The sequence below is a fragment of the Engystomops pustulosus genome, chromosome 4, assembly GCF_040894005.1.
Source record: "Engystomops pustulosus chromosome 4, aEngPut4.maternal, whole genome shotgun sequence".
Taxonomy (NCBI): domain Eukaryota; kingdom Metazoa; phylum Chordata; class Amphibia; order Anura; family Leptodactylidae; genus Engystomops; species Engystomops pustulosus.
In genome coordinates this window covers 111,233,224-111,245,527 of record NC_092414.1, presented here as the reverse complement: position 1 = coordinate 111,245,527, position 12,304 = coordinate 111,233,224, and the positions used below count along the sequence as shown (strand labels likewise).

Here is a 12,304-nt window from a genome sequence, read left to right as displayed (position 1 = left end):
TATTTGCTGAAAGTGGACAACCCCTTTTAAGAGGAGAATTGCACCTTTTATACTTCATCTTATAGATCTGTTGTCTAAAGATCAAATTCCTCACCAAGTCTTTAACCACAAAAAGCGACTCTTTCCTGCTCAGGTAAACAGGCAAGTTTTTACTAAAAAGGAAGACCTGAAGTCGCTGCTGGTTCAGCGAGTTTTAGACATTAACCATTATGGATTACAGGAAGGTTATCACTTCGACTTTACAGAGTTCTATAACATGAAGTGACTACAAAACTGCAACTAATACAGCCATCACTTATCTGTGCCACCCAAACATGTTACCTAACCAAGGTGCAGAATACAGGAGGAGCAATCTGACAGCAGGTACATAAAAGATGCCAAGCCAGCACATATGACTGGAGATGTACTTTATGCCGTATGACTAGAGAGCTCCATCTTGATGCGGCAAAAAACATTTAAGCAGCTAAATAAATGTACATGTTTTGATATCACCATCACATGATAGCAGCATAATGTGTGAACACATACAGACAGTATAATCAGAGGGGGTAACATTGTCCCAAATTCTTAAAATTTAAAATGCCTTATTTAACCTTTATGTGCCTTATTAATGTCAGATGTGCTCAAGTGCCCAGGCGCAGGTGTGAACTGGGTCCAAGGTTACACATCTACTCAATGAATAGTGAATTTTCTAGTAATTAATTACTAGAAATTAAAGAAAAAATATTAAATAGTTGCTCAATTTTTAAGCAATAGACATAGGGCTGAAAAAAAAAAAAAGAAAACCTTACCATCTTCCCAGGAAAACTGTGGTGGCGGTTCAATTTTTGGTGGCTCTGGCAAATGCATTCCCGTTACTTCATCAAAACCAATTCCATTAGCATCTCTTCTAGTTTGTCTTAACAAAACGCCTCCTTGATCCCTCAAGCGGACAGCAGCACGATAGAAGATGGTGTCCTTGGCATTATACTTCATGCAGTTTTCAATGATTAGATTGAAATCCTCCTCAAACGCATTAAGGTTATGGTACCTCTGCTCCTCTAACCGTTTTTTCATGGTAGAAAAGTCCATAGGATGTTTTATGTGGTCCAAATAATCAGGAACCTAGAAGAAATAATCAAGTAGTAAAAAAAGCTGCTGTACCGGAAGAAAATTAGAAATTAGGTCTTATACCCACTGGGGAGCAGAAGCTGCAGACACTATACAAGGTTTCCAAACCTCACCTCTGATAGATTCACAGGCTGAGCAAATATATGGGCTGGATCTTTCTCCTGTAGTTGTTCCAGCAGTGATCGTAGTAGTACTGTCAGTGGTGTCAGCTGAAGCTCCATAGCTACCTGCTCAACTTTAACCTACCAAAAACAAATAATTACACATAAACAAAACATTTAACACAGGCCAATGAATACCAACACTTAGGCTATACTCACACTGCCGTTGCCCGCCCGTACCGTACCGCAGCGGGCAACGGCAGTGTACGGGGAGAGGAGGAGGAGGTGAGCGCAGCTCACCCCCGCCCCTCTCCATAGCAACCTATGGCGCACGGCCCCGTATTACGGGAAAAGATAGGACAGGTCCTCCCGTAGGGTGCCGTGCGCCCATAGAAGTGTATGGGGGACGTATATCGGCCGTATATACGACGGCCGTATATACGTCCCCCATACGTTAGTGTGAATATAGCCTAAGGCTAGAATTATAGCAGGGAGACATTTAACATGTAAGGCAGTGCAAGTTCCATCAGCATCCATAAAAAAAAAAATAATAATTAAGAATTTGTTGAGATATAAAAACTATTTAGGTCAGGTTCACAGTGTCGTAATTCCCAAAATGACACCATTTAAAATTTGCTTTTCCTCAATGTAATAAAAGTCTTTTTACCATATTCAAAGAGTGCACCAACTTTATGTTCTGGGACATTGCATGGAATATTATAAATGCCGCTACTAAAAAGTACAATTTGTCCTACAGATAACAAGCCCACACACATCTCTGTAAACTTAAAATAAAGTTATGGCTTTTGGAATGAGGGGAGAAAAATAACTAACAAAAAGGGCTGAGTCCTGTAAGTGTTAAAAGATTGCTAGAAATGAAAACAAAAGATGACCATTTTTGTATTAAAACATTAAAAAAGGTTTGAATAATATTCAGCCTCAGACAATGGCTCTCATATGGCTGCAAAAGTGATCCATTTTGCATGGGGTAATTAAAAGAAGAAAAATCACCTGTTCACGTTTTAATTTTTCCCGTTTGCGGATCAATTCAATAAGTAATCGCGCTCTTTCAAGGTCGTGCCTTAACCGTTGCCAGTACTTCAACTTCTTTTTCAATGACTGTACTTCCTCATCATCCTCTCTCTGTAACAAAAACAGACAAAGAGAATTTACAAAATGACAATTTCAAAAGCAACAAACTATACTGAAGCAAGGGACCTGGGGAACTGGCCAGTGCTACATGTAGGGGATTGAAACATGAACTGAAATTTAACCAACACTTCTTCTTACCACCATCGCTGTTTTAGTCACTGAAGACTGTTTTTGTATAAACCAGGTTCAGTAAGCAAGAGCTCTCCTTACAGAGGTTGACCATTAAGACCACCTTGACTTATAGCCAGTGATGCTCCAATGGCGGATTCTAGAAAGCTATTACTTTCTGACCCTAGTCAAAAGCCTCTCACTCAGCTAAACAAGTTCCCTACACTGTACTGAAAACATGCAACCACATCTTAACAGTGCTGTCTATAGTAAGGAATCTGTCCCTTCTGGAATATATATACTGGTTTGGTTTTAATCCCGTATTGTTAGGCTTCCTAAAAGTCATGCTTGATGGTAAGGTGACTGATTTACAAGGTAGCATGGTTTCCCTTTCCCCATCCTGGAAGACTTATTTTCATTATTTTCTATTTGTATACTGTCACCACAAATAGAACTTTACATCCATTGTATTTGGGAAGAAAGGTAATTTCAGCAAGTATAAGATGAACACATTTTTCCTTGTGATCCTTTCCATACCTCTTGAATATTTCTCTGGGACTGCAAGCTGGATTGTAGCCGTCTCAGTAAAGGAATGCCATTTCTCGAGAGTCTCTTCAGTAGCCAGTAGCTTTGTAACCGCTCCACAAACTGCTTTTTCCGCTGAATTGATACCTGATTTATTATTTTGTTTATTCTATAAGAAAACATGAGAACTATTTTAACACAGCATCAGAAAATTAACTATAAACAACTATATAAATCCTGATAATATTAAGAAGTGATCACTAGAAGCGTGCTACCACTAAAGCTCCAGATACCACTTCTTACACAGATACAGAATACCTATTGCATATGAAAGTCCAACTTGTATATGCCAAATGTATGCATACATGTAGTACAGTAAATACAATACTATGTGAAAAGAACACCACAAAATCTCATGAGGGGGGGGGGGGGGGGGGGGCTGAGTAGTAATCATATAAGCTCGTGTACATTCTGAAGAATTTCCAACCTGGGTGTCCCCAATCCCATGGTCACATGTTGCCTTTTAAAAATCATGTGGTGTTCATTCCAGAACGCATACGTTTTAGTGAAAATGCATACGTGTTCCTTCCAAACCCCTTTCCGTATAGTTTAAACTGAAACGCACCAAGTCAACAACAGTCACACACCTATCCATAGGTCAGGAGTGGTACTACAGGGACATATCAGGTTATAGTAGTGTTCAATATATTTGCAACATTTCACACTGTGGTTCCATATACAACACATATGCCTGTAAACGTATTCACAACAAGAAGTCCTCATGAAACACAGCATTTAAAAACCCAAGCGACAAAATTGTGTCCTACAGGTCAATTACAAGGTGCGACACACAGAGGAGAATATGAATATAGCTACTCTGGGGTCATAGAAACAAAATGGACTTCTCATTTTAAAGTGCAACTTAAAATTCTAGACCATTTTTTTCAATTTCATTAATAATTAGTGCAGGTGAAAAACTTCAATATTTTTTGTAAGAAATAACTTCCTTTGTTCTTCCTTTCTTCATACCTTTCCCTCTACCCACACAAAAGGCAGATTAAAAAAAAATGTTAAATTTTTTAGTGACTTAACGGCTGACTAGTGATAGACTCCTATCTTTAGACTGCATTGAGAGGACACACATTTAGTGTAACATTTCTTACGATATGATTGCATGCGAGTTGCAACTTACCAGACGCATGCGTTTTGTGCAAAACATGTGCATTTAGTTTTGCATTTCTCCTGATGAGATGAGTTTCAAAACACAATCGAAATGCCTAAGACCTCATGCATTTTATTTCAGTGGCTAGCCTGAATACCACAGCCCTATGTATGAGCAGACTGCCAGAATCACAAAAGAAAAATTCCTGCCCTTGTTTGAGGCCCAGGCTGTCTTTTTCTATTATCATTGCCACCGCCATGGACCATTGTTCGGAGCTTGACAATGTTGAATCATCAACTAAAATATCATCCAGAAGTGTGAGGAGTTCAACTTTATCCTTTTCTCCTCATCTGTCTGAGGTGAATGGAACCCTACAACATAGTGCTTTATGATTCCCAGTCATTGCCTCCTCGTGGGAGTGCCATCCCATACAGTAATTATTGGGGAAATTCATCATAAGCCGATGCAGGATTGCGGCCACGCCACCCATCCTTTGTTGTTCCTAAGACGCTTGATGTTTAAGGCGAGTGGTGCCATAGTTTTTCAAAAGAAAGCAGACAAAGGGGCGGGAATGCCCCGGACCGGTCCACTCCACCAGCCACCGCGGCCCTATACGTCCCATCCACGCTCACATAGCATGAAGGTGGCATGGTCGCTAAGAAATTAGTTATTTCACTGCTTCTACGCAAGAGAACTGGCACAGAAGCAGAGATAAATTTCCCGCTATGTTTTCAGTATGGAGCAGCAGTTTTGCAGGGAGACCGACTTCTAGCATAAATGAAAGCCATGATGCTGGTCCCAATGCATAGTTCAGTCCAAGAAGCCTAGCTGATAGACAGTACATATTTTACAGACAGAATACATTTATTTTTAGGGTACCTAAGCCATTAGCCTTGTCTAATTAGGACCTCGTCTTATCAAGGACTCATGCTGGACCATTAATGTGATGCATACTTGCACACAAACATGTGCTTTCTCAGGCTGTAAACAAATGACCCATGGCCAGTTTTGTAACCTGTGTCTTCAACATGAGAGGTCTGCGCACATGCCAAAGACAATAGAAAGGACTACCCTGCTCTGAGAAACATTGGCTGTGTTTGCCAGCCATTGAATTAAAAGATAGCACATTAACAAACAATGCTCATTTGCAGTGAGAGTCTGGTCAAACAAACTGGCTGACTACATTGAACCAAGACAGAAACCGACAATGAGACATGTATCATTTGGTTTCTTTTGCAACTTTTTAAAGTTGGCCAAGGTTGGCATAATTCAGCAGTTCTTTGTATCCTTCTAAATTTGCCATTTTGACGCATGTCTATTTTTGTCTGTTTTGCAGGGACTTTTTAGGGGCATTTATGGAATAAGTGTGGGTTGGTTGGACTTCATTGTGCACCTGAGTCGTCTAAATGTGCTCAAAAAAGTTGTAAAACAAAGAAAACATTGTCTTGGAAAGATACATTTAGGAACACTGCAACAGACACACCTACCAGCTAATATCTTATGACCCTTATGTAGTCAAAAAAATGCACCCAAATTAAAAAAAAAAAAAAAAAAAAAGAAGGAGGAAAAAGACAAAACAAGTCAAACTAAAGATACAAGCCCCCATTGAACAGTTGTCATCATATTGGTTTCATAGGCCAGAACACCAATAGGGGAAGGAGGTAAGGTTTTTATGTATTTTAACAATGACTGGTCACTAGCCATATCACTTTTTTTGCACGTTGCCTCTGCATGAATACTACACTACATGGCCGTGTGCCCACCCGAGCCATAACCCAGGCATAGTGCACTGCCAGGAGGGGAGGAGGATACACATAAGAAGCCATGGAGGTACAATAGTTGATGAAAAACTACCACTTTCATGATCACGCTGTATGAACCATATCCACCCAAGACACAAATCAGGATATGCATAACCCATTGCTTTCCATCTTACCTCTGAGGAGGAATATCCGGTACACTGACAGTCGGTACAACTGTGCATGTTTCACTCACAGCTTTTTTGGATTTCTTAGCTTTTTTCCGAACTTTAGATGTTGACCTCAAGGACTTGTCCATGCCCTTCCTACAAATGCCATTTTTTGATTCTGGTTCATCATAAATATTTAGCGGCCTCCTGACACAACCTGAAGGAGTATGTGCATCACAGTACGCAGTCTTTTTTACAGAGAAGGTTGTGCCAGTGACAGTCACTTCCTTCACAGGCTCCATTTTCATGTAGAGCCCAGCCTTCTGAGCACAGGTTACATGAAACGCTGTGTAACAGTTAGCCTTGTGGCACTGGATGCAGGCACCAACACCTTTTTTCTTGCAGAGGTAGCAAGTTAATTTCCATCTTGCAGGGGGAATGTTACGAACACCGTCAATTGGTTCAATAAAAACTGTGTTTGCAAACCCTACTTCCGGTATCCATAGAGCACAAACAACGTGTCCCCATCGATCGTCATCAGTCTTTTTAAAGGCACCTCCCCTGTTTGGGCACAATACGCACTCAATGGCTGTATTACCTGACTGTAGACAATGCCTGCATAGCCACTGTCCTTCTGGGATGTATGGCACGCCATAACACTCTTGATGAACTGCTAAGTTACACATATCACAAAACAAGATAACATTACTATTCTGACATTCACCATCCATGCAAATACAGCACACAGCATCCTCGTCGATCAATGACTGCTGGTCACCCTGCTTTTGGTTTTCAAAATAAGATTCTTTTTCAAATCGGTCCATAAGAAATTCAAATATGTCTTGAGATACCGATGAGAAGCCCTCACTTTTCCTTTTATCGTTTATTATTTCCAGCCATGCGTAATCCTCCTCATCCATGTCATATTCCACTTCTTCATCCAACTCTTCAGAGGACTTTTCCTCAAACTTGTAGTATGCAGCAGACCTATGGGGTGCAGATGGGGGGCTACATTCTATGACACGGACTTTGGGCTCTGGAAGAGTGCTGGTAGTCGCATGACCGTGAGTGGTTGGAGCTTCGCTTTTCTTTTTTGCTTTGCTCGCTTTATGTCTTTTAGACCGCAGACAATGCTGAGGAGGCTGTTCACTGTTTTCTTTATTGCTGTTGCATTCACTCATTTCTTGAGCGGTGGGATCATCATCCGAAATGATATCAAGAGGATCAAATATGCTTATTCTGTGCAAGCGACCTTCAATTTCAATCTCCACCATCCTCTGTGCCTGGGCATATGTCAAGGTCTCTCGAGTAGGGGAATGTTTAATACTACAAGGAGAAGTAGATGTTCTGGGGGTAGAAACCCTGTGCCATCGTCCTTTTCGCCTCATCTTGCGGGATCTGGAATAGAATAAACAAATGTTAGATATAGACTTAAAAGACAGGTGGGTACAAAAAAAAAAAAAAATGGTGACAATGTTGTATTATACAATGTTGAAAGCTAATAAGGAACCAACCCGTTATCTGTTCAAGGGCTGGATATTCCCATATGACAATGGATAATACTAATCCTTTATATAGTGACATCATATGCTGCAACACTTCACAGAATCAAACTATTTAAGCTATATACCAGAGAAAGATTGCAGAATTTTGAGCGCAAGTTTGGCGGAATGACATAAATGGAATCAATTAGGGACAATCAGATCTTTAGGGCTTCTTTTAATTCAATGACTCATAACCTGCTGGGTTTCTGGTATCTTTATTATTTTACTGCTATAACAGAATGCTACACATGTAAAAATATTAACAGACTTAGATCCTGAATCTGCACCTACTCCTCTACATTCATCATGTGTATCTGTGTATGTAACACTTAAAATAAGCACTTAATGATAAATACATCCACAATATTGTAGGCTGCTAGAGGTCACATAACATAGCCCTCGGATACTGGATCACACCATTGAATGAGCTATCAAGCACCTTATTATGGATATTCCCTACAGCCAAAAAGGATCTACCGAAGAAAAATTCCTAAAGCTCCACACTGGGCCCTGTAACATATCGGTTATTTCATAAGTTTTCTGCATCAGTTATTTGGAGCTGGAGTCAGTTGCCGATCTTTAGGGTGTGTTCACACATGGCATAAACAGATGCACGCATCACAACAGCTGTTAAGAAGAGATTTGCGTTTTGTAAATGCATTGTTGACAGCAACATATTTCAGCAAATCTCCTCTTCTAAGCGGTTGTGATGCCTTTAAAAACGCATACGTTAACCCCACATGCAAACGCCACCTCATTCCTCATCTTTGTTTTCGCAACAATTGGTTGTGCCCCTTATAGAACTAATAAATTGGTCCTCCTACGACTGCAGTAGCTCATTCTGGAGATATGCTCATCTATACATTTTACTTTTAAATTTCCTTTATAATGTCTAATGTCCCATCTTTGGGATATGTATACACCGGCTATAGAAACAACCCCATTCACATGTTGAATGTAGCAGAAAAGTCTTCAATAAATATGTCGCTTGTGAATAAACCCGTTGCGGCACTTTGGATAGATGTGTCACTTTATTTAGACTTATTCAAAAGACAAAAATAAAAAGGATTAAGTACAAAGGGAAATAAGATTAAATATGTGTTCATATAACCGAATAAACCAAGGGCAGTAAAGTTTGATGTTTTACAATCTCGAGATCATTTCTTTGTAAGTGGCTCAAGCATACATCTATATCAATATATAAAATAAAATAAAAAAATATTTAATAGTAGTATCAGTTTCTATGATAGTAAATATATGACAGACCATCCTTTAAAGGGAACCTTTCATCAGAAATTGGTCCAATTAAACCCCTACCACAGCTTAACTATGGTGTTAAATTCTCTGCCTCTCTTACTTCATACAACCAAATAACATCTCACTTTAAAGTTGATTTTCTGCATTAAGCCAGCACACTGGGCCATGAAAGAAGCATGATCTAGAACAGTGGTGGCGAACCTATGGCACAGGTGCCAGAGGTGGCACTCAGAGCCCTTTTTGTGGGCACTCAGGCCATCGACCTCTTCACAGAGTTCACCAAACAGGAACAAATTCACCAAATCTTCCTACAGTCCCAGGCAACTTAAGAGATGCTGCTTTCAGTGCTATTTCAAAGAGAAACTTCATTGGCTGTTTGGAACTGTGGGAAGAAACTGCGGGAAAAGTGAGAAGGTGTTGATAGAACTGCATTATCTTTGTAGGTCATCCTACTGTACCCACCATTCTTACTGTATAGAGAGACCCTGGTGAGAAGCTACAATGATAGTCTGAATGTGCCCTTCTTTTAACTGTATTGGTGGCCTCAGGGGGGCCGATACGATTGAAAGATGTTGAAGAACAGGTAGCAATAACTTACTGCTTAAAATGCAATGTTGGCACTTCGTGGTAAATAAGTGGATTTTGGTTATAGTTTGGGCACTTTGTCTCTAAAAGGTTTGCCATGACTGATCTAAAAGCTGTTCAGCTACTTGACAACATACTGGTATTAGGTCAATCTCTGATGACAGGTTCCCTTTAAGATAAATGTATAGTTAAATACTTAAAGAAAATCGACCACTTTTTTTTAAATAGATCCTCAAACTTTCAGACTCGTAAACTGTACATTGTTTTTATTTAGAGCACATGGTATCGATTGATGTTGATTTCCATTATGAAAATCCACTGCCCTTTTACTCTACAACATCTAGAATATGTTATATACACATTTAATGTTTTCCTTTCACACGGAAAGGGATCTGCAGGGCAGATATTACAACATGTCAATTATTACGCTTCAGTTCCACAGTGGATTTCTCCTCCAATGGAGAAATTGTAAGCAAAATCCACAGCAATTCTGACTTATTAACCACAGATATTCCAAGACGTTTAGCTGTAAATCTACCACCATGTGCAAGTTGTCTTGTGGGCATGTGTAACAGTTCTGCTTTATTATGTAGTTTTCAGAGCAAAGATCAGGAATGGTTCACAATAAGTGACATACAATTCTGTCAATGAGGCATCATTCTCTAAACACCATAACATGGTCCTGGTTATGCCACAAAGTGACATAACAGAAGGGCTAGCATCCAGAAATCATTCAGCTGAGATTTCCACCAGGAGGGAGAAAACAATCTCAGGAGTCTTTATGCAAAGTTGCGGTGAGAAAGTAGAACATGACGGTATATGATGAAGGGAGCTGGTTTTGAGGTTTTGATACTACATGCTCCAGATAAACAGGGAAATTGGGGTTTTCTGAGAGGAAAGTTCCCTCAGTAGGACAGCCCAAGCATGGCTATGGTGAAGGACTATAGTGTACATCTAGCCCAGGACATGACTACAGAGACATAGGTGACAGTAATCCATCACACTTGCAGGCCCCTCTCCCTCCTTGTGCCCATGCGCCTGCACGCTGCCCCTTTAAGGCCGTCTAGCGCACTGATAGGTGGCTGAATGTTTGGTGTAGCGGCAGCAGGATGGGCTGCCTCATAATAAAGCGGCGCCGTTTGACCCCCATGGAGCCTGAAGAGTTAAATGTCCCCCCAAACTTGGGAGAGAAGCCAGCCCCGTGACGTCACTGCACCAAACATTTTTCCCGGGCCCGTTCAAATCAATGGGTGGCCGTTAGAGCAGGCAGGAACCGGGAGCAGCGGCGCCGAGTGTCAGCGCTCCGCCCGGCCATCCCCAAGCCCTGCGCTGCAAACATGGCGTCTAACAACACAAGCGCACAAAGCAGAATACACACACAGGAGAGACAGCGAGCGGCGGTCCTCCTTCCCCTGACGCCGGCTGGAGATGGGGGAGGAGAGTGAGCGCTCAGCCAGGAATAAGAGCGGGTTGTGCAGCGGAATGCGCCCGTTACCTGCGGGGGGGACGGTTGACAATCGGTGGAGCACCTAATGGCGATGGATCGTTGTTCCAGGCTGACCGCGAACTGTGGCCACCGCCACGGAGCGGTCACAAAAGCTCCCCCTCCTCTCCAGATCTTCCGGTAGCGACTCCCTCCCCTGGCCGGACGTGTGGAGGCGGAGGGGCCCCGCAATCAGCCGCCAGCCGCTGTCCTCGGCTCCGTGCGGACGACCTGGCCTGTCTCCGGGTATACGCTCGGCGGCCGCGGCTCGGCCCAGATTCTTCCTTTGAAACAAACAATGCGGTTTCACCAGAGCGCGGACCGCCCCTCTCCGCTGCTCCGACGTATCAGCGTCACGACCCGTACGTGCCGCCATGATGGAGGAGGCAGAGGAGCTCCACATACTACGGTCGTCATGGCAATACGTGAGCGCACTAGTAAGAGCATATGGCTTCTGCTTTAGATACAGGCGTCTACCTGAATGGGGTGTTATGTTATGGGGCAAATATAAAAGGGATTGGCCATGTTACTTCATGATTTTTGTAATGTGTGTGATCAGGATATTAGGTAATTTACAAATCTACATCTATTGAAAGTTCTGCACAGCGTTCTCTAATTGTCCGTGAACAATTGCCCTGCCAAGACCTTAATCTTATATTCATGAATACTATGATAAGGTCCTGGCAGGGCAATTGCTCATGGATATAGTTAGTGATTGCTTGACCCTCCATCTGCAGCCATGTTATGGACTGGAATGTCTGGCTGATGTGGTAAAAGACAGGAGGTTTCACTTTATATATCAAGAAAGCGGTGCAGAACTATTAATAGATGTGTATTGATAAATTACCTAATATCCTGCCCCCACACTACAAAAAAACATGAAGTTAAGTGGCCAACCCCTTTAACTAACTTATACTTCATGTTGTGGTTGGTTCACACTCTGCCCTGTACATGTATGGCACAGAGTAGCAGTTGCTGTGTGAAGAGGGCTCAGGGACTGAACCCTCTTCATACAGAGATGGGGTTTGCTGTTACATTCATATTCAGCCACAGGAATTCAAATAAAGCTCTAGATATCATAATCCCAATTTAGTCCATGTGAGAAAAGGGAGTTCAATTTCTGAATTCAGAAGACTTCTCTGAGTTTTAACTGCCATATACAATCACCGCATCTCCTGGGGCGCAGCACCTGTTCTAGTACCTGGAATTTAAGTTGTGTGATTAAAATGGTGAGGAAATGGCAGCAATAATTTCTTGCAGCAGCTATCTTTTATATTTAGAGATGGGGTCTTGTGTACACCGGATATACAATAAATGCAATACTGCATGGACAGGTATACCAAATAAGTACTGTCACAGGTGTAGTAG

The 12,304-nt window shown here is 41.6% G+C and overlaps 1 protein-coding gene across 4 annotated transcripts in view; it reads right to left on the bottom strand.

Moving 5' to 3' along the window:
* The window catches only part of BRD1 (bromodomain containing 1), a 38,743-nt gene extending 27,654 nt beyond the window's left edge, over window positions 1-11,089 (bottom strand). For 3 of the 4 annotated variants that reach the window (XM_072147081.1, XM_072147084.1, XM_072147083.1), the window contains exons 1-6: window positions 10,949-11,089; window positions 6,095-7,465; window positions 3,009-3,165; window positions 2,223-2,354; window positions 1,224-1,352; window positions 792-1,104 (exon numbers count right to left, since the gene is read on the bottom strand). In XM_072147081.1, the coding sequence (XP_072003182.1) occupies window positions 792-1,104; window positions 1,224-1,352; window positions 2,223-2,354; window positions 3,009-3,165; window positions 6,095-7,455 (2,092 nt within the window). In that variant the 5' untranslated portion in view covers window positions 7,456-7,465; window positions 10,949-11,089. The other variant, XM_072147082.1, reaches the window with a different exon arrangement.
* Window positions 11,090-12,304: the final 1,215 nt, after the last annotated feature.